Source organism: Dasypus novemcinctus, chromosome 14, assembly GCF_030445035.2.
Source record: "Dasypus novemcinctus isolate mDasNov1 chromosome 14, mDasNov1.1.hap2, whole genome shotgun sequence".
Classification (NCBI taxonomy): Eukaryota; Metazoa; Chordata; class Mammalia; order Cingulata; family Dasypodidae; genus Dasypus; species Dasypus novemcinctus.
Genome location: NC_080686.1, coordinates 28,637,671 through 28,663,647, shown reverse-complemented (window position 1 = coordinate 28,663,647; position 25,977 = coordinate 28,637,671). Strand labels below are relative to the sequence as shown.

Below are 25,977 nucleotides of genomic sequence, written 5' to 3'. Positions count from 1 at the left end.
TGTCCTATGATGCCTGTCAAGCCTGCTACCTTCAGAAGTTAACATCCACTGCACTCACGATGTGTAAAAGCCAGCAAGGCATCTACGGTGTGATTTACTCTAAGCTCAGCAACTCTCCAGGGTTAATCCTGGGCCAGGTGCCTCCCCAGGCCAGCCCTACAAGACACGATTACATGATTAGAGACAAAATTAGACATGTGCAAGGAGTGGGCACAACTACCAAAGGGCAGAGATCAGGACCCCAAGAGGGAGAGGCGAGGTAATTAGGGAAGGATAGTGCCCACCCCAGGGGCTACTCCATTTCCCATCTCCTATCTGCACCAATCAGAAAAGAGAATTCTTTAACAACAGCTCCCCACCTCCTGGTCAGGAACCAACAATGACTTTCCAAAAAAATGTTTCCAGGCAGGTGGTGAGCAAAGCCAGTAAGGGAAATAGCCCCTGGCAAAAATAAAATAAAATAAAATAAAATAAAAAGAGGGACAGGAGCTCGGTGACCCTGATCTCCCTTCCCACCCCATGACCTGGCTTGCTCCACAGTTCCCTGCTTTAGGTGGGAGGAGAGCCTGGCTAGACTGATTAGAAGCTGAGTCTGAGGCGTCTTGCCCATGACTGGCTCCCATAGGAGATCACCTCTGTGCTAGCAGGGTCACAGCGTGGCCATTTGTGGCAGTGTCTCTGCCCTCGAGGTCTCTTCAAATGGAAGACACTGCTGAAAGCAGGAATCATAAAATCAGGGAGCTTGTGGGGTTCCCTTACATCTTCAGATGAGTTACCTAAACTGTTCCAAACAGAACTGTGCCTATCCATCATATTCATTCATTCTATTCATACATTCATTTACTGGTTACCAAAAATGTCATGCTCACTTGAAAAAAATATGTGATATGGGAACGAATGAAGAAGGGGCTGAAAAACCACCTGCAGTTCCACTAACTGTTGCTCTTAACCGTTTGCTGTTTCCCATTCCTGGGGTTTTCCCCCTCTGTGAATATATACTAGAAATGTATATGACTATATGTGTGGCAGTTTGATATTATTTATGAATTCCAAAAAGAGATATAGATTAGGTTTGCAAATTGGTCTGTTCCTCTGGGCATGATAACCCTTTGATTGTATTAGATTCAGCTGAAATGTCTGATTAAATTATGTTAAGATTAGGACTTTGATTCAACCACATCATTAGAGTAAGGCTCAGCATTGAGTCCCAGCTCCCTTGGTGGGCTGATGAAACAGACTGTCACTTGGAAGTAGACACACAGAAAAGGTACACAGGATCCTGTAGCCCCAGGAAGAGAGATGAACGTGATAGTTTATAACTGACCTTGTGAAGAAAACAGAGCACCTGAGCCCAGAAAGAAATGAGCCCCAGAGAAAGAAATGAGCCAAATGCCAACCTACAGCTGAGATCGGAAGAAGCTGGGATGACAGAGTCTTCAGAGTAAAAAGGAAGGTTAAACCTGCCATTGCCTGCCATCTTGTTTCAACACATGGCAACAGATTTTTGGGTGAGGAATTACCTCTTATGGTACCTTGAGTTGGATTCTTTAGGGCCTAGTAACTGTAAGCTTCTATCCCCAAATAAACACCCTTTATAAAAGCCAACAGATTTCTTAGCATCAGCACTCCTTTGACTGACTAATACAATATCTGTTTTATATACTGCCTTTTCTCTCTAACTTAATATGAAAAGCATTTCCTATGTCTTTAAAAATTCTTTACAGACAATTTTAAAAAATAATTGCACTCCATTCCAGTCCTTGGATGTACTACCATCCCTCTACTTCATTGCTTTAGAGCATGTCCAATTTTTTGTTGGGAACAACTATTTGTTGATAAATTCTGGATGTAAAGCACTGCCTGTGCCTTAGAGTGTTTCCTTAAGGTAAAATCCCAGAAGTGAAATAAATGGGTCCAAGGGGATGGACACTTTTAAGACCCCTGGACTTGATACCAGGTATTTCCTTGAAACCCTTCAGAGAACAATAACACACCCTCCACTAGTGACTTATGAAAACCCTGATAAAAATGTGCCATGCTCAATCAATGTTATTATCAGGAATAATAGCAGAAATATTCCTGACCTCCAATGCCAAATTCTTCGAGATATTGGCATTAAATCCCTTTTGCTGAATTAAGTTCAAACCTCTTCTTTCTTCTTTTCAGCAAAAGAGGAAAACAGCTGCTTCCTATTGTGCCTCTGATCAGTCCACTTTAAGAATACCAGGTACATCTTTCTCGTCCTCTCAGCCTCCTCTGCTGCTGGTTCATCAGCACCCAAGAGTGAACCAGTGGCTTTTCTTCTACATACGTTTCCCAGCTTCTTCCTCCCACACAGAAAGCATCCTACTCCACCCAGCAGAGGTCTCTGAAAAAGGTCCTACCAGAGAGGCACAGAGATGACCTCACTCACCCACAGGCCACACCCTCCAATTTATACACTCAAGATTCCACGTGATACAGCACTTACGTGCTGACTCGTGGCTTAACGATGAAATTGCATTGGACCTTTACTGTAAATAACAGGAAAAAAGTTCATATCATCCAGTTTGGAATCTCTTTGGATGACCCCTCCTGCTGGCCCTCTGCAGTGCCAAACCCGCAGCTCAAACCCGTGTTCTAACCTGCAGTGACCTCTTAAAGCATTTCTCAAGACTGTTTGGATTTCCACAAAGAAATGTTGATAGAAATGCAGGCAACGCTCATTTTCATTACTTGAAATTGCTTTTCCTTGTAGCTAATCTTTCAAAGTGAGTTGACCAGGAAAGAACAACACTGTACTATCAGCCCTAGTAATTGTGCCTGTGACTCACATGGCCACTGCTCTTTCTATGCCAGGAGGTAAACATTTCACAGATGTATCAAAAAGGAGACCATTCTATAAGGAAGGGTTGAAACAGTAGGACAGGGATGTCTAGGTAGTTCTGAGGAAGCCGCAAACCCCCAGGCTAGCTTTAGGCACCCTTGGAGTCCCCTGACTTACCTCAATCGTTTTACAGATGTCCTCCAGCTGGGTGATTGCTCCCTGGACTCGGTCATTGCTTCCCACAAGGACGGCAATGCCATCACTGAGTTCAGACTAGTGAGGAGACAAGAGGGATGCAAGACTTAGGGGTTTCCTGGTCACCACTGATCACGGTTTAGTAGCAGTACCGTCCTTGTTGGTTCTTAAGCTAGGGGCCATGTGAGCCCCAATACTAAGAGGGAGGCTTGGGAGGCCTGTGAACCTCCTGATATTGTTTGCTATGTATATAAATGAAAAGGTTTCATGGTTTCCATCAGATGTTCCAGGGAGCCCGTGACCCTGCTAAAATCATTAAGCACAGTGGCTTTTAGACCTTAGATAGAGAATAGCATATTCAAACTACAGAATTGCAAGTACTGTTTATAAATTGAATCAGAGTCCTATGTGTGGCTTCAGGGACCCAAATGAATTTCTTGCCTTCTGTGTAGCGCAGGCTCAGTTTTACTTGGGAATTGTATATAGTAAATGCCCATTCATTTGCTCAACATACACTTACTACGGACCTATTGTGAATACACATACACACATACACATAGCTAAGTTATTACAAACTTGAAACTGTAACATTCTACTGGTTCTAGGGGAGACATTTCAACTTTGAAATTCCCTTCCTCTTTTGCCTGGAGAAGAGCTTCCATCATTCCTGGTGCCTGGTCTCCCAAGGGCGACTTAAGGAGCAACCGTGAGCACTGAAAGGGAACACAGGGGACCCACCCGCTTGGTCCAGTTCTACCCTGAACTTTCCTATGTTTCCAAGGCACATAATCACTTTGTAACCTAATTTTCTCTCGTTTAAAGTGAGAAGACTGAATAGATGAGTGGCTATAAAGTTTTTAGGGTGCAGAACTCTTTCTTCAAACGGAAGCTAGCACAGAATCCCAATAAGTAAACGTGAAGCTGCTTAGGCTGAACAGGAGCTGAGGTGGGGGTCCCTCCAGTCTGTCCTCTGTCCCCCACAGGCCCTGAGACACCTCCACGAGTCTTCAGGGCTCTGAAGGAAGTATCTTGAAAGCAGGTACCATTCACTTTTAACATCCTATGATTTTGGGGGGACAGGGGAGAATAAATCGTAAACAAATTGAAAATAAAATGCTATATTTTGCTATATCCTGCTTCTTCCGAGTAGTAGTTTCTGGTTGTAACAGGTTTGCCAGGAGTTTGGCTTCCAAATTTGATTCCAACTTGGACGATCACAGTAAAACACAGACCAAATTGGACTCGGTGATTGTAACTGAAAGAAGCTGAGATATGCAGCCACTCAGGTTCTCCAGGACTAGAGTGGTTCCTTCTGAGTGAGCATTCATTTTCATTTGCATCAAATGGATAAGTTTCTACCTGCTCCTGCAGGAAACTAGCAAGGTAGTGTGGGAGGGGTGGGATGGGGCAGTGGAGGGGGTGTTTGGCCAGAAGGAGGGGGTGGCGGTGAGGCTGTGGGGTGAGAGGCAGGCCCCGCCCTCCGGAGAGGCCCTGCAGCACCTGGCCTGGGTGACCTGAGGGGGGCAGCAGACGGCAACTGCTTTAAAGTGGACATCACCATCCCAGGGTCCACAGGCTGGAGGAAGAGTGTGGATTAGCGTGGATTTACTGTTATTCTACTATGGAACTAGGGTGATTAGTAAGGGAAGAAAATGTAGCATTAATGTGAAGAAAGTGGCCATGGTAGCTGCTGAGGGTAGGGAGAGGGAAGAAGAGATATGATGTGAGGGCATTTTCAGGACTTGGAGTTGTCCTGGGTGGTACTTCAGGGACAGATGCTGGACATTGTATGTCCTGCCATGGCCCACTTGGGTGGACTGTGGGAGAGTGTAAACTACAATGTAAACCACTGTCCATGTGGTGCAGCAGTGCTCCAAAGTCTATTCACCAAATGCAATGACTGTGCCACGATGATGAAAGAGGCTATGGATGTGGGAGGAGTGGGGTGAGTGAGTTGGGGACTATATGGGGACCTCATATTTTTTTAATGTGACATTCAAAAAAATAATTAAAATAAAATAAATTTTTTTAAAAAGTTGCTTTTTAAACGCCATTCATTGTCATTCTCCCTTGCTGGGAGTAGGAGAGAAAAGGACCTGAGGGGAGCCAAAGGAAGAGTTCACTGGTGAGGGGAGAAGAGTTATCCTTTCCTTATCTATAGTCTGACCTTCGAACAACGCTTGAGCAGCTTGAGCTTGGGTGGGAGGCCTTCAGCAACTTCCTAGCTGCACCAAATCAGTGACCTTCCCCTCGGCTCCCCTTCCCGAACATCCACGTCCTTTCCCTCTCCGACCTTGCCAGCCACGGTGTCCGGAATCCCGCAGCGTCCCTCCCGGCCCCACCGCACCGCGCCCACCCAGGCTCCCGCAGGGGCTGCCGGTGGGGGGGCCCGCGACGTCTGGGTTACCTTCTGCCTCTGGAACACGTGAGTGAGGGGAGCCACCTGGCAGTCCTTGTGCGCCCCGAAGACCTTGCACAGGGAGCAGGTGGGCACTTCGCAGTTGAGGCAGTAGATGTTGATGCGCTCGTCCTCGTGCTCCTCGCACACCGGCTGATCGGACTTCTTCTCTGGTCTGGGAGGAGGCGGGCAGATAAATACCCGTCCTCTCCCTGGCCCAGGGTGGAGGGGGCAGTGGGGATTGCAAAGCCCCCCTCCCCCCTGGGCCTGCAGACCCTCCAGAGTCCGCCCCCCGGCCTCGCGGGGGCCTGCTCGCCGAGCCTTCACACCCGGGGGTGGTGGGCACGTGCAGACCCGCGCTGGCGGCCTTTGCGGATTCCCTGGCGTGCTCTTCCCACCAAGGGCCCAGGCCACCCTCGCCAGGTGGTAGCCGCAGGCTGGTAAAATTCCTGGAAACAGAACCCGGGGCTCGGCGGTCAGAGCCAGCCCCAGCAGCGTCTTCATACTCACAAGGTTCTCCAAGAGACGCTTGCCCATAATCGCTAAAGAAGGGAAAGGTGTTGAGAAAGTAACTCAGGTGGTACCACCCTGTCCCCTCACTCCATGGCCCCAGCACACACAATGGACACTCTGAATACGCCTCTAGGCGCTGGGTGGAAGTGGCTGTGTCTAGGGGGGAAAACGCCAGCATGTACTTTGTCAATTCTTTTGGATCGCCTCCTGCCATTTGAGGGGAAAATTAAGTGTGAATTTTCCCGAGGACCTGGCAGTGGTTAAGGGTGTGTAGTAAATGTTCTCAGTAAACGTGAAAATTGTCCTCAACACCTTGGGCAGTAAGAAAAATGCAAAATGCTGTTCTGGGAGAGAGTGAGGCCCAGAAGTGTGGATTGCATGGATAATCCCCAAATCTCAGTATCCCCAACAGGTCAACACCAACCAAAGCTCTTCTCAGAGCTGCAGCAGGTGATAGTGAGCGTTGGGTTTATATGTGCTAGTGAGGACAATGACCAAACAATGAAGGATCTAAAAGCACGAAGGCAGAGCGACGACCCATGCTAGTTTAGGATAATCCGCTAGCAGTGTAACTGCCTGGAGCAGTCTGGAAGTGTGCAACACGTAGGCAGGGACCCATCTATACGCGGGCTCAGTGCGGCTCGGCTGTTATGATCAGGAGCAAATTTAGGCCTACTTGTAGTGCTTTGGGCTCCCTCTGCAGAGCATGGTGGGAGATGTGGGACAGCCTCCTTATAAAAGAACATGGAATTGTGATGGATTTTATCTAAAGAATGAGGCCAATAATATTTTTTGAAAGTATTTGAAAAATTCAAAATGAATCCAAAAGCTTTTTAGCATATTCCCAAACACATGGTTTTATAGTTGCTATCTAAATCCATTAAAAAAGGGAAAACAGGCGGCGGACTTGGCCCAGTGGTTAGGGCGTCCGTCTACCACTTGGGAGGTCCGCTGTTCAAACCCCGGGCCTCCTTGACCCGGGTGGAGGTGGCGCATACACAGTGCTCATGTGCACAAGGAGTGCCCTGCCACGCAGGGGTGTCCCCCGCATAGGGGAGCCCCACACGCAAGGAGTGTGCCTCATAAGGAGAGCCGCCCAGCGTGAAAGAAAGTGCAGCCTGCCCAGGAATGGCGCCGCCCACACGGAGAGCTTACACAGCAAGATGACGCAATGAAAAGATTCCCGTACCGCTGACAACAACAGAAGGGGACAAAGAAGAAGATGCAGCAAATAGACACAGAGAACAGACAACTGGGGCAGGGGGAGGGAAGAGAAATAAATAAATAAATAAATAAATCTTAAAAAAAAAAAAAAACAAAAACACGGGTCCTAAGTTATTATTGACCATGAAATCAATTGAGGGAGTCATGACTACCATTTTAAAAAATCAAAATAAAATAGCAAATGCTGATCTCTATCTGTAAATGGCCACTGGATCAACTGTAAAACGTATTTCTTACTGTGATTTGCTAGCAAGGCAATTTCAATAAAAGATTGACTATAGCCCCCAAATTCAGAGAAGGGCAGAAAGCTAAGTAGAAATCAAGTACTAGAATTGGGCTGACTGTTGGGAAAGGCCACGGGTCTTGTAAGGACATTGTTTGGGCTTTCAGCTTCAAAATTTTTGAATCTAATATTTGCAAAGGGTGTTTCTGCCGAGTCTTGTAGCAGTAGGTTTTCTATAAAGTCTGTGACCTCCTGACTTGATTTCTGCCATATGCTTGGAATCCAGCTGAGAAAAGTACCCCCCCCCAAACTAAAAACATTACCTCCCCACCCCAGCTCTATCAGCCTCCTCCATGAGGGCAGGGGCCATGGCCTGTCTTCTTTTTGGTTGTATCCCCAGGGCCCAGAATAGTGCCTCACATAGAATGGGTGCTGGGTAAATATCCATTGAATTAATGAACAAGAAAATGAGGGGGAATTGCCAGGTGAGTGGACAGTATTCACTGTGCTCTGACAGAAAGTCACATCTCTGGAGAAAGCATGGGAAACGTCTGCAGAGCCCAGGAACACTTGACCCTAGTGAGTAGCAAAACCTCCTGAATATTCCATTTATAAATAAAACTCCCCTGGGATTATCTAGAGACCAGGAGTGGTGAGTTGATGTCTGCCTGTTCAAAGACTTCTCCACCTCTAAAACCTTCCCTTGCATGTAAGGAAATAAAAAGGCATAAATTAGCAAAAAAAGATCAAGGTGGCAGCAAATTAGATGTCAATCAAATGTTTAAGTTGGAAGAAAGGAGGTGAGCTGCTAGAGTTTTTCAGTTTAGCACTGCTAAGTGCCTGTAAGAGAGAAGCCTACAAGAAGCAAGCTGATTTGAGCTGTGGAGCCCCAGAAAGTCTCCAAAACTGGGGGAGCCAGGTGCTCTGAAGGCAGGAGCATGGCTGAAAATAGGAGGACTTTTTGCAGACTTAAGACTTGACTTGGGGATATGCTCCAGAAAAACAAGAAAGTAAACTGACAAAGAAGAAGACAAGGATCCAGGAAAGAAGAGATTCAACCCAGGGGAGAATAAAGGAAATTCCCAAGTGGAGAGTAAAGGGAAGCCCCAACCATGTGAGGATTCAGTCCTCATCTTCTACAGTAGAGAGTCAATAGAACATCTAAAATTGAACAATCAAGAAATGGGAGCATACTAGTAGTATAAGCATGCCATTGGTGACACAGAAGAGAGAAACAGCTTAAAGAATTGAAAGTTGTTGATTCTGTGGAGTGAGACTTTGGGGTGAGGCCAGAGTGGGGCAGGGACTGCATCTCTCACTTTACTATTTGAATTTTTTAAATTAAATGTATGAATTACTTTGATCAAAACATTAAAAATGTTTCATCAGGTAATAATAATAATGATTATAACCTCACAGGACGGTTGCAAAAATTAAGGAATAATGTGATTTGTGTATAAAGTATCCTGAGCAGCATCTGATGCAGTCAGCGAATATTAATTTTACTTATTATATTCTAATTAAATGTAATTATTATTATTAGTTCATTATTAATATTAGCAAAATCAGTTCCTTCTCTCCATCTTCCCTCCTCCATCCTCTCCCCTCACATCCCCCCTCCCCCCACATACCCACTGAGTTAGTTTAGTGCCATGGAGAATTCTAGATAAGAAGTCTAGGTTTTGCCCAGCCCTACAGCTCTAGCCTTTCTGTGGGAGGTCAGAGTGGACCAAGCCCTCACAGTGTTGTCCAGGGCCAGACCCAGTCCATTTCAGGCTACCCTTTTCTTCCTGTTCCCCCTACCAACTCCAGTGACTGTGGGTGAAAGCTGGGCTCATCTCACTCTGTTCACCCAAGGTTATTCCAGGGATGCTGAATGTACCCTGCTGGCTCAGGGTCTGGTCTGGTAAGGCTGCCAGCCTCCAGTGCATAACTGAGTTTACCCCGGACATGTGCCCACACCCTGTGAGCAACACAGGGTTTTTCCTACTAAGTAAAAATGTCCCAAAGGCAAGTCTCAAGTTCAAGAAACAACAGCCTAAGAAGAGTTTGATAATCACTGAAGCACCACTCTCCACTCAGCTATGAGCTTCATTGTTGGAAACTTAGTTCACTGCTTTATGAGATTTCCTCCCCTTGGGCGCTATTTTTGGCAGATGTACCAAGTGGACTTCATACTTAAGGTAAGGCTGTGTCTTAGTTTTACTAATGCTGCAAATTTTAACTTCTCTTCTTCTCTGGATTCCTTAACGATTATTGTTATTATTTCACATGTTTCAAGCTCCCATTGTGGCAAGTAGCAAAACAGAAAATTACTGCAATAAATAGAACATGTTAGAATATTTGTGGTGCTGCTAAATCAGCTGGCACTTATGGAGCACCTATTCTGAGCGGGGCTGTATTAGGTACTGAAATAGTTGTTATATAAGCTCCTTTAATAATTGATTATTAATTCGGTGCTTAATTTTCTTAAGAGGCAGTGTACAAATCTGCATTTTTAAGTAATGAAATACAATGAGATCCGATTCGTGGAACACAACAGAAACAGCAGTACTTTCTTTCTTCGAAAGATTTTGGATGCAAGGGAAACAACCAGCGTCATATCTCCGAAACTTGTCATCAGCAATTATTCTTCTTTCCCTACTCTCTCTTTTGGGGATTGAATCATGTCTCCCACAAAAGGCATGGTCAGGTCCTGGACCCTGTTCCTGTGGGTATAAATCCATTTGTGGATGAGACTTTCGAAGATGTTCTTAGTTCAGGTGTGCCCGAAACTGAATGAGGGTGGGCTTTCGTCCAATATGGCTGAAGTCCTTAAGGCAAAGGAAATTGGGCACAGAGAGAGGAGCCACAGGGAGCAGCCAGAAGCTGGAGGTCAACGGAATGGAGAAGAGAAAGGAGAAGATGCCACATGTGCACTGTCCTGTGACAGAATAGCCAAGGTCCAAGAATCACTGGCAACCAGCCCCAGAATGCTACCGTCTTCAACGAGAAAGCAGTTGCCTTGCCGACATCTCAATTGTGAACTTGTCCTAGCCTCAAAACCGTGAGCCAATAAATTCCTGTTGTTTAAGCCAGTTCATTGTACGGAATTTGTTTTAGCAGCAGGCAAACTAAAATACCATTTATATCCTGGTGCTATCAAATTTAGTTTTGAATCTTAAGCAGGGACTAATAGCCATAATAATGATAATTATATGTTGGATTTATAGAACAACTTTCTTTCTGAGAACGCCAAGCTCTCAGAAGCCTGCAGATGTTCCATAAATACTTGTCCCCTAATAAAAATCATCATTTCTAGATGATCTCAACATTGCTATCAAGCTTTGTGGGCTGAACTGTCTGTGCTGTGTACAATTGAAAAATGACTCTTCACGCCATGCCTTCTAGGAATAAACTCCAGCATAATTGTCTCTAGGAAATAAATTCTATAGAGATCGTGGTTCAATGAATAAGAAGCCTCTTTTTTAAATGAATGAATGGATGTATCTACTGCATATCAATTAATCAACAGTGAATGCCAAGAATGTTCAGTAAATACAATAGAGAGAATAGGGAAGTATAACCCTGATCTCCATCTTTTTTTCTCCCATAGCTCTAAACTTCAAGTCTCTAAAGTCCACGAGTTTGCCTTGCTTTGCAACTTCCCGTAGAGTCAATATGGTCACCAAGTATGTCAGAGGATTTTGTTTTTATTTTATTTGTCCAATCAATTTTAAGGCAGGACTGTCTGAAATAGGAACTGGCTCATTTCTGTTAATTTTCTATAAAGTTTGTACAAGAATTTTGCTGGTATTTAGGATCTGGAGCTACACCGGACCTGTAAAATTTAAAAATGTATAAAATGTATGCAATACAAGGCTTTAAGGGAGGGCAATGTTTGTCTTTCGGCTTCGCCATCTGGAATGGATTAGTGTTAATGAGTCACTTCATTCTTAAATTGATACAAAAGCATGGGCACCCGCTCCCTTCTTTCCTCCCCTGAGCAACTCTCGCTCCCTTTGGGAAGGGATGACTTGGAAAAACATTTTCCTATAAAACAATTAGCCTGTGATTGGGAAACAAGCATTCAGCTTAGCAACCCATTAAAACAAACAATCAAATAAAACAAAAGCGAGCTTCAAGAGGATTAAACACAAGGAAGAATGTTACCTGGTGGACTCCTGCTTGTAGATGTCAATGATGTTTTCCACTAGCAGGTTCCTCTGTAGTCCATACACCCCATGTCTGTCCAAAACCACTTCGTGTCTACAGGACGGGCAGCGGAATCGGCCCCCCGATGCCACCGTGGTGCCTCCTCTGGTCGGCAAGTAGGGGTTAGAGGCCTGCTCTTGCCAAGCAAGAAAAGAGAGATTGAGTCACACCACAGTAGCTTTTATGAGGATTTTTTTCCCTTCACCCTCTGCTATTTCAAACAACTTTGACTTCCACTTTCAGCTTGGCCTTAAAATAATCCCTCAGGGTCTTATCAGCAAGTGGTCTTAAAACGCAAGGGCCAGCATTTGTCCACAGTAAAAAACAACATAACATTTTTCACGTAAGGCTTTTTTCCATCCAAGGTTTTCAGAACCAAAAGTACCAGCCAGAAATCCCAGCTTTCGTGTTTTGAACAGTAATTCACGTACAACTTTGAAACAGATTCAATTTTCCTTTTATTTTTTAAACAAATACGTTTCTTACTACTGAAGTAAACCTATGTTTGGGAGTAAGGAGGCGGCTGACGGCAAAGCTCAAGGCAAATCGTTAAAACCACCACCACTATGACAACCCTCGCTGCTCTTGAACGTGAACGCAGACTTGTAAGTTTTCCAAAGGAATTCACTCAGTGCTAAGCACGGGATTCAGAGAGGAGGGAGTCCTCTCCCCTCCCCGAATTCCAAACAAGCCTACCTGGAATATATCACTGGCGCACTTCCTACACAGGTTGTGCTGACAGGGGAGAATGACCACGGGTTTCGTGAACATCTCTAAGCAGATGGGACAGATGAGCTGCTTCTCCAGGTTATCCATGGTCTGCTGCTCTTTGGAAAAAGACTTGTAATTCACAGATGTGCTCATCTCCTGGCCGTCCGGGGTGCACTGCCAGGGAACGGCGGCTCCGAATGGGTTTCTGCAAGTGTTGCCTTGAAATAATTCCAAGGATCGTGTGCTCAAGTGTCCTTTGGGTTTCTTTCGGCGGAGGACATTGTTTCGGGCCCTGGTTCAGAGTGGGTGTGGAGCCGTTTTTAGCAGCCCGTGGTCACGTGACAGCAGGCTGACTTGTCCATATAAGCCGGTGACAGAAGGATGGATCCTGACAGGTGACGGAGAACAGGAGTCAACATTCTGGCCCCAGGGAGAGGGGAGAGTGGGTGGGAAGGAGGATTACCAACGCCATTTAGACAGAGGTGGTGAGAAGGAGGTCGAAGCTGACAGTTGTCAACAACAAATGCAAATATGCTTGCCTAGTAACTGAGCCACGGCCTCTGTGCGCGCTCAGTGCCAGCCTCTTGATGGGCTTCTCCAAGAAGGGGCAGCATGCAGCCCGGAGTCTCACTGTATGAGGATTGCCCCTGCTGGCCTGAGAGTTTAGGAAGAGGGTCACCAAAAGTAACACGACACTCCTTAGGAGAAAACAAACACAATGTGCCTTGAAAGTCATTATCCTGGCTTCACAGGAGTAATCACCTAAAAAGACTTGCTTACTGTTAAATATTTGCTAGGGTTGTGGTCCAGGGGAAAATGCCAATTTAAAAGCTGATTTCAAATCTCTTCACCACAGATGCGCCCATAGAATGGAATAGAAATTCCAAACACCAATGGATGATTCCATTTTTTTAAAGTTATATGATAAAATATTCTAGTATGTTCCTTTCTTTCCCACATTATTCTCTCTCCTCCTAACCCTCTTTCATCGACCCCTACACACCTCACGAAAACACAAAGAAAATTTGGCAGTCTTTAAGATTTTTTATTTGGTTTGCAACAGCAATCAGTAATGCAGTAGTATTTGGCATGTGGAGTAGCAGACCCTTTCTTTCATTTTGCCGTGCAATAGGCAACATATCTGTCCTGCTTCCATACCTGTGTTTTATCTGCTTCCTACCTCCACCCCTTTGGATTTGTCTCTTCCTCCAAGTTGGTTTTTTAAATGATAGTTTCCCCAGTCATTTCTGTTATTTTTGGTCTGCTCTTGGGTCAACATTGATTCTGGTATTTGACAGGATTTTGTGAAACAACTGTATAATTAAAACACATTTTATTTCAAAGTTTAAAACCAAACCAATAATGAAAAGGAAATCCCTACCTGTTTATATGTAATGAGTTTGTGGCTTTATTCCACCTTGATTTGAAAAGCTTTAAACAATGAACACATTTTGTTAACATATCCCCGGTGTAGTGTGGGCTTAATTACCAGTAAAGTAGGTCAGGTGACTGGTTATGTGTGGTTTTAGTGCTATGTTGGATGAGAGCTTATCAAGAATCTAATAAGCTCTATTAACTAATAATAAGTTATGTGTATTCATAAACATTTCAGAGATCTTTGGAGAATTCTGTTATTCCTTCAATGTCTCTTTAGAAACTACAGTGAAGAAGGGAACTGATGAAGTATTTTTCTGAATTAATTCAGTTCACCCAGGCAGTTAGTTAACTGTGTTTATCACACTTGTGTTTATGGAGGTTTGAGCACAATATGTGAGACATTCTCTAGTAAGATGAAGTTTCTCCTGGAAAAGCACTTGCAATCTAAGGAAAACCACTTAAACTAATAATATACTTTCCTGCACAGAATGGTCTTATAAGAGGAATTCAGAGAGCATTCACTGAGCATTCATTATGTGTTAACATTGTGCTAGGCTCTGGGGATTAAAAGATGAACGGGATACAGGTCGTTGTCCTCAAGGAGCTCAGTCTAATAGTAAAGATAAAACATGCAGATAGAGAACCAGAGTACAAAGCAAATATGAAAAAGAGCTGCAGAATTTCAGAGTTTGAGGAATTGGGAGGGCTTCTGGGTATGTATCGCAGTTGAATGGGCCCACTGAGGAACTTAGACAATGGGCCTATAGCTAGGTGGGGCATAGCTTGGGCTTTCCAAGAGAAGGCATAGAAGCAGACACACAGAGGCAGAGCATACGGTGCTTTGGGCCGGAGTGCAGGGTAAACTGTCAGTGTATTGGCAGGCCAAGGATATTGGGCTAAGGGTTTTTAACACTTAATAAATTAGGCAATGGGAAGTTGTTAAAAGTTTCTCACAGGGGTGTTTTCATCAGAGCCCTGTTTCAGTTAGATTAATCTAGCAGTGGTGGTTGAGAGAGATTCAACTGGGGGTGAGTTGGCTAAAGACCAGAGCAGAAGCTGTGGCCAATAGTGCAGGTGAGAGGCTACAGAGCCCTGGCACAGGGCAATGGCAGTGGGAAAGGCAAGGAGGAAAAGCACTCTGGGGCTGCTGTGACAGTGGAAGCCACAGAGATGACTCAGAAGCCTTGAGTCTGAGCAACCAACGATGACACAGTGAGAGGCTGTCCTGTGAGTCAGGAGACAGGCCTTCTATCCAGAGTCTGTGTCTACCTTGCTTGGTGGTCTTGGGAAAGTGACTTCACCTGTCTGGATTTTAGTTCTTTCATATATATGTGAGTGGGGCTCATGACCTAACTTAGCCATGTTTGTAGGCAAAAAAGAAAAAAACAAAACAAAACACAAATCCCTCAAAAGGTATTAATTTTGACATTGAGAATCCCCAATTTGATATTGATTGACAGGTGGTCCCTATCCTCCCTTTCTCTTTTTCTCTCTGCTCTTCCCGATTTCTGCCTTGTACTTTTTCATAGAACTTCCCCTGGAGGCTACATAGGAAACCAGGAAGAATGGCATAGGAATAAGGGCCAAGGTGATGAATAACATTCACCTTCTCTTCTTCAGCCTCTTCTCCATTCCCCAATCCTCCTCCTCGCAGAGACAAGCAATCAATGGAGCAGTTGTATGAGAGTGTATCTGGGAGCAACACTCTGCTCTAGAGAGGAACCAGAAAAGTTTCATTCACTCCCAAATCATTCACAGTATCTGGGATGGGGGAAATTCTGAAGCTGACTCAGAATTCAAGTAATCTTCAAGGCTCTGGGATTTTGGAGTGAACCTGAGCCTTCACAATGACATGCAAACTAGCCCAGTCTCCTGAAGGTATCCTGGACTGTACAGGAGGGGTGCATGACTTACCACCTTCTACTACCCCTACGCCACCACACACACTCTGGCACCAAACAATTACAAGGTTGGAAGCCCTGATTGTCTCTCACACCTGAGGCTTACCACATGGGGGGCAGAAGTATGTTTAGATACATTGAAAAACTGGAACAAAACCACCATACTCACCTTCTCTAGCAGTTTCCCAATCCCCCAGATAAGTCAGGTAAAACAAGATGGATCCATAAGAACCTGAGTATGAGCCCAACCATGGACTTGGCACTAAGCGGTGACAACAGCCTCTGGCTGCCAGGCCAAATGGAGCCAGGCTTCAGGGGCCAGGGCCTGGGAGGGAAATGTAGACCTCAGTGTGGTCTTCATCCCAGGTAGAGAGAAGAGGGGATTCTAAACTCTTGCTTCTTTAACTACTATACTAACCACAACCATGACAAATGTAAAAAGTATATACTGAGTCCCAATCACTTCTTATAATAGTTCTTGGTAATAGGCATTATTATTTCCATTGAGCTGTGGTTCATCAAAGTAAAATAACTATACAGTCATATGGCTGTTAAGTTGTGAATCACATTCAGAGACACATCTTTTGACTACAGAACCCATGACCTCACCCACTAAGCTACACCGTACCCATGCCCTAGAGCAATGCTATTAGAATTTTTTGTGATGATGGAAATATTCCATATTTGTGCTGTTGAACTTCTAGCTACATGTGGCTTTTGAGTACTTGCAATATATATAGTACAGCTCAGAAATTAAATTTTAAATTTTATATTTAAATGCCTCATGTGCCTAATGGATGCCCTATTGGACAAGAAGCCCTAGAACATGAGATATAAAAATATCCTGGGGAAGAATTGGAATGTAGATGAAGGGCCCTCTGGCAGGAACTGGGTTCATCCCTTTCAGTGGATTTGTACCCCCTGTCTGGGGAGATATGAAGCCCCTCTTGTCCCAGTGTGGTTAGACAAGCAACATCAACTCTTCATCCCAACTTGCAAAACAGAACAGAGCACTTTGGGAGCAGGAGACATGAAGAAAGTCCAAGGGAATCAGAGTCCAAGTGGTTCCCTTACTGAGGATTCCAGCACCTCTTTTACCAATGTTCTCATGGTCTCTTTGACATAGGTAATCATTAAGTCCAGCTTAGCTCAAGGAGCTATTCACTCATTGAACAAAACAGAGGCGTTATGGTCACATGGAGGGTGGAACTGAAAGGAAATAAGAATTAGAATATGAAGTAAAGCAGTGAGGCAGAGTGCAGACTATGGGGCAGAGGAGGAGTCAGAGAGCTGATCTCTTACTTCTGGCTCAACCTCTATGCTAGGGAGAAAGGAAAATTCTTGCTTCCTTGCGCACATTGAAAGTGATAAAGTTGGTGGTTGGCTAAATTATAAAAACAGGAAGAGAATGCCACATGATGTGGATATGGAGCAGAGAGGTGGGGAATGCTGAAGAAGGAGATTTATTTGGACTGAAATGAGGGCATGAGTGGGCTGAGACTTTTAAGACAACTCCAGCACCACTAAATTCTCCTGAGAATTGCTTAATCCCACACCAAAACAAGGACCAAGGCTTAACCTTGTGCAAACCAAGTCCTCTCAAACTAAGACAATGAGGTTTTGATGCTTCCTATGCAATACCCAACCATCCGTCCATCCTTCCATCGGTCCATCCATCCATCCATCCATCTCTGGATTAGTGAGAGCACCATGCTAGAGCAGTCAAAAGATGGCAGCACTTCCTTTGGGATTTGGTTGAGTCATGTAATCCATCTGACCACAGGAAACATGTGTAGGGGTATAATATCCTTTCCTTTGGTATCCTGTAGCTCAGGGTGTGTTCCAAAAAGGATATTCTAACCATTATTTGGCTTCAGAATTTTCCTTTTTATAAGAAGTTTAAAAGTTATTTAAAAAAACATATAACCATGAACTCTTGATATCTCCTTACATTGAGAACTTAGCTCATGACATCTACAAAATAATTTAACATTTTCTTTCTGTCTACAGTGTCAATATTCTCAAGTTAGCTATCTGTCATTAGGAAGCCTGGCTAAGTGGTTAACATTTTTTAAATAAAAAGAAGCCTTTTATAGCATCTAAAATAAAAGCGAAATGAATTTACTTGAAAAGCACCTAACAGAAACTAACACTGTGGCATTTCTCTCATTAGATAGTTTGCAAACTTCTGGCTGAAAGCTTTTCCTCATCTTGATAATTACTCCTTCCCCAAATCTGTTGTTTATAAATTTTACTTCCTCATAAAGATCCCTGAGGAAATGTTAGAAAACTAACATATTGTACCTTCCTCTGAGAATTTCTTGGCATAATTAACATGCCAGAAATAAACAGTGACTAGGGAACCCACACAGTGGGAGAAAATATTTGGCAATCATATATCTGATAAGAAACTTATAACTTGCATATATAAAGAACTTCTGTATCTCGAAAATAAAAAGATAAACAACCCATTTAAAAAATGGGAAAAAGACTTAAACAGACACTTCTCCGAAGAAGAAATACAAATGGCAAGAAAGCACATGAAAAAATGTTCTAAATCTCTAGCTATCAGGGAAATGCAAATCAAAACTACAATGAGATACCATCTTACACCCATAAGATTGGCAGCTATGAAAAAAACAGAAGAATACAAATGCTGGAGAGGATGTGAAGGAAGGGGAACACTCATCCACTGCTGGTGGGAATGCAGAAGGATCCAACCATTCTGGAGGACAGTATGGAGGTTTCTCAAAAATCTAGCCATAGATTTGCCATATGACCCAGCAATACCACTGTTGGGTATATACCCAGCAGAAATGAAAACAAGGACACAAACCGATATATGTACACCAATGTTCATAGCAGCATTGTTCACTATCGCCAAAAGTTGGAATCAACCCAAATGCCCATCAACAGATGAGTGGATCAATAAAATGTGGTATATACACACAATGGAATACTACTCGGCTGTAAGAACAAACACACTACAATCACATGTGATAACATGGATGAATCTTGAGAACCTTATGTTGAGTGAAGCAACCCAGACATTGAAGGACAAATACTACATGACCTCAATGATATGAAATAAACAAGCTGCCCTAGATAGCAAGAGACTGAACGATAGGCTTACAGGAAATCAGAGAATGGAGGAAGGATATGAAACGTTGTCTGCAGGGGTAGAATTTAAGATGAGATGGTGGTAAGTATGAACACAAAGAAGAGATAAAAGGGGGGCAAGGGGTTGCCTATGGTTGGGGCTTTACGGGTTTGAGGGTGGCTGGGGTGGGACGGTTGGGTAACGTTGCCCAAAATGGGGGGAGGGAGGGGTAGCATACCAACATAGGAGAGGGACTGGAGGTGGTGGAGAGTAAAATGCCGAGAAATCATAACAAAATGTAATAAAGAGGGTTACCTGTTTAGAATGCGCGGAGAGGAGGGTCTGATGCAAGACGAGCTCCTGGAGAATGTCTAAATGCTCACTCTGCCAGAGTGGGTGACACCAAGGGGTAGAATCCCAAGTAGTGAGAGTGGGGGTGGACCCACATCCTGGGGAGGAATAATGCCACCAAATAGAGGGAACTCTATCCCTCGAGAGAAAGGGTGGCTCCCGGGGCGTTGGGGCAGTTGAGCAAATTAGGCCCTGAACACTATTCCATCTATCTCTGGAAGTGGCTCCTCAGGAAACGGAGCTTGGCTGTCACTGTGGGCACCAAGGTGGAAGGGAAAATGGACGTTAAATGTGTGGAACCAAAGTAAATGGGGGGAAAGAGAGGAGTTTCTTGAGAGTACACAAGGACGGATATAAAACATGTAATATTACACCATAACATATAGGAGATGACAGACTGATAATGTAAACCATATTGTAAAACATAGGATAACTAAAAATGTAAAGAATTGTGTATCCTAAAGTATGCACCATAATGTAAGCACAGATATTACCTTGTTAGAAATCTAATATCTCAGACTCTGTACATCACCTTAAGTAAATATGATATGAATAGGGTGTAAGAGTATCGATGTGGAAGGAAAAAGGTTATATGGTGGATGTATGGGAATGCTGTATATTATATATATGCATTGCTGTGGTCTAGGACTCCTATGAAGAAATGCTGAATAATTGGGGCGGGGGGGAAAGGATAAGATGTGGAATTTTTTCAAGTCAACATTCCTTAAGTTCTATATCTAACTTTATCCAAGTTCTTTATCTATCCGTTAAACCCATCGCTATATGCCATTCCCTAGTAAGGGACCACGACATTATATTGGGCCTCAAATTTCGGGGAGTTCTGGATCACAGAGTGTTTCAACAATGGCAATGGAGAGATACTGGTATGGGATACCAATGACAAGTGATATATGGCTGACAGGGAGCTGTACAGAACATATGTCCAGGGTGCATGGCAATGATTGGATATACTCATAGCGGCAACAATTAAAAACCACAGCAGGGGGAGTACTGGGTTTCTGGCCAGTGGTGCTCTGTCGTGGTCCCCAGGGGAACAGCGACAGTCTCCCAGGTACAGCGGAGGGGACCGGGAGGAAATGAGGGTTCAACAGTGAGCCCCTGATGCTAATGACTATGTTTGTGAGCTGATAAACCTAAAATAAGAACAAGGCATAGAGCAACATTGTGCCTGGGAATTTCCTCCTGTCAGCCTTCATGTTACTCAAATGTGGCCAGTCTCGAAGCCAAACTCAGCATGTAAATGCAATGCCTTCCCTCCAGCGTGGGACATGACACCCGGGGATGAGCCTCCCTGGCAACGAGGGACCACTATCAAATACCAACTGATGATGCAACTGGAAAAGGACCTTATATGGAAGATTCAATGCGGATCAGCAGAATATCCATGTCTACATAAAATAACATGTCTTTAAAATGCTGTTTGACCTAAAGTAAGGGGGAAATGGAAAGGAGAAATGAGTTTATATGGCTACAAGTTTCTAAAAAAGAGTCTGGAGGCTGGCAGAAGGATTGCCCTCATGCACAACTGAGCAGAGTCAGAGAGACAGATAAAGCAGATACAACCCCCAGATATTGGCTCCTATGAAGGCTAAAGAGACCCATGAGAGTTATGGTCATGGCCGATGGGGTTGACTAACAGGGCAGATGGCCCCTCTTTGGAAACGGTGTTTATGTGTGATGAATCTGGACTCAGATGGGATCTCCCTTCATAAGGCTTTCATGCTAATGTGATAGAGGTGCAGTTAACGTTGGGGTTTAAGATAGATTTAGGGGATTTGAATCTCTGGACCGACAATGTGACAACCAGGTCCTGAGCCTCAACAGACTCCAGCACCTACAATCTGATTTATTGGACTTATCACACTCAGCTAAGATGGAGTTGAAGAAGGACAATCACCACACCATGGAGCCTAAAGTGATTACAACCGAAAATGGGAGGATTGCATCCAGCATCCATGTGGAATCTGAGCCTCCTCTTGACATAGAGGTGCAATGGACACTACCAATCCAATGTCCACAAAGAAGAGGTGGCATTGGATTGGGAAAAGTGGACATAGTGGAAGATGGGTGTGGGGAAAGGCAGGAAGAGATGAGAGGTGGAGGCGTCTTTGGGTCATGGAGCTGCCCTGGATGGTGCCTCAGAGGTAATCACCGGACATTGTAAATCCTCACAGGGCCCACTGGATGGAATGGAGGCGAGTATGGACCATGATGTGGACCATTGTCTATGAGGTGCAGAGGTGCCCAAAGATGTACTTACCAAATCCGATGGATATGTCATGATGATGGGAACGAGTGTTGTTGGGGGGGGAGAGGGAGGGGGGGGGTGGGGATGAATGGGACCTCACATATATATTTTTAATGTAATATTATTACAAAGTCAATAATAAAATTAAAAAAAAAAAAAAAAAAAAGAAATAAACAGTGACTGTCTCAGCAAGTAGCAAATACTTGAGCCTAAGACCTTCCGAATGCCCCACGTCTGAACTTGTTACCTTGGCTCCAGGCCCTCTGGTCGCCATTTCTTTCACACACAATCTCACCATCATCCCTTCCACCCCAGCCTCCTAACTGGTATATCTGAATTTGCCCCTGAGAATTCATTTCTGCCTTCTGAGATTCATTTCCCACATGTCGCTCCCCGTTTAAATCCTGTTAATGGTCCCATGAGATAAAGACATGAGTCTTCACTGTGCTCCCAAAGGCCTGATGTGATCTTGCCCCTGACTGCCTCTTGACCTGCACTATCCAAGAGGAATATGATGGAGCCGCATATAGGAACCATATATATCATTTTATATTTTCTAGTAGCCGTACTTTTAAAAATGCAAAAAGAAACAAATGAAATTAATTTTATTAACATATTTTATTTAACACCAAAATATCTAAAATATTATCATTTCAACATGTAGTCAATATAAAAAATTTAAAATTATTGAGATATCTGTGAAGAGGTACCATTTTATTTCCTCCTTTCCTATCTGCAGGTCTTTTGTTTGTTTGTTTGTTTGTTTGTTTTTTGTTTCCCTTATTGCACTGACCAGAAACTCCAGGACAATGCTGACTAGAAGTGGTGAGAGGGGATCCCCGTGCTTTATTCCTGATCTTACGAGGAAAGCAAATAGTCTTTTACTATGAAGTAAATGTTAGCTCTTTGTTTTTCATTGATGCCTTTTATCTGGTTGAAGAAATTCCCTTCCATTCCACGATTGCTGTTGGTTTTTAAAATCAGGGATGGTTACTGAATTTTGTCAAGTGCTCTTTCTGCATCTAAGATCTTCATATGTTTTTTCTGTTTTTGTCTGTTAATGTGGTGAATTGTGTTGATGGATTTTTGAATACCGGAACATTCCTATATTCTTGGGATAAAACCCATTTGGTCAGGATGTATTTTCCTTTTCAGATATTGTTGGGTTCAATTTGCTAGAATTTTGTGGAGAACTTTTGCATCTCTTTGAGGGATATTGGGCTGTAGTTTTCTTTCCCTGTAATGCCTTTGCCTGGTTTTGGTATCAGGGTGATGATGGCCTTATAGAATGAGTTTTGGGAAGTATTCCCTCCTTTTCAATTTTCTGGAAGAGTCTGTTGATAATTGGCATTATTTCTTCCTTAAATGTTTGGTAGAATTCAGCACTGAAGCCATCTGGGCCTGGTATTTTCTTTATGAGAGAAATGAATTAATACATGTGAAGTGCCTAGAACTGTGCTCGGATTATAGGAAGTGCTCAATAAATCTCAGCTGCTAATTTTTAAAAAATCATCTATATTTCCAATTTGATGATTAATATTTCCCATGTCAATAAAAGTTCTTAATAAATGTAAATTCAATGGCTGTACGTATTCCATTACATGGTCATATCATAATTTACTTAATCATCTTTCTGTATTTTTAGGATCATTCTACTTTCCCTGCACAATAGATCCGAGCCCCTGTTTCCTCACTTCCATATATATATAAATACACAGCCCTAGAATATTCCCTCTAGATTTCTACTCTATGATATACTTACCAGGTCTGAAGGGGCTGAAATGTGTCCCAGTCTCTGCAGTTTGTCAGGAAAATGATACTTTATGTTTAGTGATGAGAGGAAAAGGAAGGAAAACTGGGGTGAAAGGGCAGCAACTAATGTTCCTGGGCCTGGTCTTCCAAGCACAAGAGTTGAGAGCATTTATTACAGGAGACCTGAAAGGAAGTTTGTAGGGGCAGAGAGCAGCACCCTGAAAAAACGGCTTTTCTCCTCACCTCCACAGGCAGAAGCCTGCTTCCCCCAGATGCAGCCAGCTCCCAAAATAGCCTGCCTTCCGTGCCATCCAAGTGTTCCGGCCATCGGCTCTGCAGAAGGAATTCTGCCATCACTGGAACCTCCTCTTCAGTCTTTGGAGCACCTTCCCTGGGGAGAAGACCCTCAGGCCTCTCACAAAAGCTGACTGTCCTATCTTGAACTTTGCTCCTCGTGGTTACTTCCCTTTCTTCCTCAGGTGGAAGTTTCTGCTCACAGGGGAATCTTCCTGGTACTCCAGTTCTTCCCATCTTATTACCTTTACTCAGGGAACCCTGAGAAGATTCCATGCCCTTCCCTTATTTCCTAAAGCCTCCAAATAAACGAAGTACAATCTAATTTTGATTCAATACAATCATGTACTCATGCAAATAGCAGGCTAATTAGCACATCCTTTTACTTGGCTAGTCCATCATTTTTCCATACTTAAAATATAGTAGCACAAATTCAGTTCATTCTTATTATCCATCAGAAGTCTTCAATAAGTACCCCCCTCCTTTCTTTTTTCCTTCCTTCATTTATACATTCATCCACTCAGGAAGTGGTTGCTGAGCACTTACTTTGCGCCAGCACTGGGCCTGGCACTGGGATGTCATGGCCTTGTCTTCATGTAGCTTATGGTCTTGGGCAGTGGCTCTTAAACTCTAGCACACATCAGAATCACCCAGAGGGCAGATTGCTGGGCCTCAGGCCCAGAATTTCTGGTCCAGTAGTTCTGCCTGAAAATTTAATTTATAACAGTTTCTAACAGGGGATAGTGATGCTACTGCCCCAGGACATCCTTTTAAGAACCGCACATGACAAGGACAAATTAAACAGATAATAAAGTCTGAGATTCTCACAGAGGCTGGGAAAGGGTGCTTGAGGGCTCCTAAACCTGGAGAAAGTGACTTCTAGATTAAGGCTGAAAGTCAATGAGATCTAGTGAGGTAGTAGAGGGGTATGGGTGGATGAGTGGGGATGGGGAGGGGGGGGGTCAGTGTCCCAGGTAGACATCCTACCTCCTGTAAAGTCTTGGAAAGGAGAGAACTCTGATATTTAACACCAATAACACTATGTCTTTACCTGCAAATGAATTTACAGGTTCCAGTTGCTTCTGCACTAACAGCTAATGCTTATGGTGTTTCCTGTGTGCCAGTACTACACTAAGGGCCTTACATGCAATGTCTTAATTTAAAGTAAGTACCATTGTTATCATCCCTATTTTACAAATATGGAAACTGAAGCACCAAGTGTCAAGCAACTTGCCCAGGGTCACACAGCTACCAAGTGGCAAAGCCAAAAAAAAAGCCAAAGGTTTCACAGCTCACATGATTAATGACTAGGCAATACTGCCTCACGGTTGGTACCTTTAATTTCTTATGAGAATCCCATTCCCCACCTGAGTTACTGACCCTGAGATGTTGTGTGGCCCACCCCACCTGCCACAGGCAAGGGTCCTCCACCTGAGTTTTGGGTGCATCCCATCCTATTTCCTTTGACTTATCACCCATTTCCCGTTCTTTTGGTCATAGTTTCACTGCCAGCTCCTCTTGCCTTCAACCAACTGGAACGCTCAAATTCCCAAACTGAAAATTGGGGCATGACACCTGTTAAAAGGTTTCTTTTTCCTACTTTATGAATTTGCTTTCACAAAAATTATGATGATATATTTTGAGTGAGTCACAGTACATTCAATTAAAAGGCTTTATTGAAAATAAGAGAAAAATGAAGACTGCATTAGAAAATGAAAGATTTAATAATAACAGCACGTTGTTCATACTAGTTTAAAAAAAGTGTAGGTTGCTTAGTATCCTAAAGGTACCTGGGAAAAAAAGGATTATTATTTATTAACTCTAGTCCTCAAAAAGGTAATAGTTCTGCCAGTGTCTGAAAGATTTGTGCATTGTGTTGTGAAACCTGCAGTATAGCTTCAGTAGCTTTTTTGTGGCTGTATTTTAGAAAATTAGGATATGGAGAATTTATTACCAGAAAAGACTGTGTGTATTCTGCTCAGTTTCTGGGTCTTTCAGTGAGTATGTTGCTTATTTTTGCTTTGTCTTTTGTTTAACAAAATATATTACACTCAAGGGCAAACCTAGATAGAACTTTTCTCCAATTAATTCCCTCTCTCTGTTGGTCTCCATAAGAAATTGGCATTAGGACCTTCCTCCATCTGCAAGGCTCTGGTTCCAGGGCCTCTCCCTATTTCCCGGCCTCTGCACAGCTGCCCTTTCTCGCACGCTTATCCACCTCGCACCTGCCCGGGCCGAGGCACTCCAGGGAACGCGGTGGACGTGGAGCAGAACAGTCCCCGCAGGGAATTTTCCAACCTCTCACTTTTTCTCTCACACTTTTTTTTTTTTTTTTTTGCTTTTCCATCTTTCGGATCCCTGTAGCTGTACCTCAGACCGGTCCCGTAATAGTAAACACCAAACCACAGGGAAGCCCGAGTGGCATAAGAGAGTTTTTCGACAGTTTCCCAACCTTGGAGGGGCGTGGGCGGAGAGGGAGTGAAACAACCGAAGTGGGACTAAATTTCTAAAATCAGAAGGATGAACTCTGGTCACATTCATTACCTTCTGTGCGGGAGAAATTTTCAGAGCAGTAATCTCAAGCCTCAACGGACAGAACAGACCCTCACTTGAATGCAGCTTGGATTCTCAACTGTGGATCAAGTTGCCGCTAGGGACCCAAGAAAAAC

The 25,977-nt window shown here is 43.8% G+C and overlaps 1 protein-coding gene across 4 annotated transcripts in view; it reads right to left on the bottom strand.

Annotated features, from left to right (window-relative positions):
• TRIM55 (tripartite motif containing 55) overlaps positions 1-12,735 on the bottom strand; it is a 42,711-nt gene extending 29,976 nt beyond the window's left edge. For 3 of the 4 annotated variants that reach the window (XM_004477783.5, XM_058275581.2, XM_058275582.1), the window contains exons 1-4: positions 12,250-12,735; positions 11,512-11,684; positions 5,409-5,574; positions 2,984-3,079 (exon numbers count right to left, since the gene is read on the bottom strand). In XM_004477783.5, the coding sequence (XP_004477840.2) occupies positions 2,984-3,079; positions 5,409-5,574; positions 11,512-11,684; positions 12,250-12,417 (603 nt within the window). In that variant the 5' untranslated portion in view covers positions 12,418-12,735. The remainder of the gene's footprint in view (positions 1-2,983; positions 3,080-5,408; positions 5,575-11,511; positions 11,685-12,249) is intronic. The other variant, XM_058275583.2, reaches the window with a different exon arrangement.
• Positions 12,736-25,977: the final 13,242 nt, after the last annotated feature.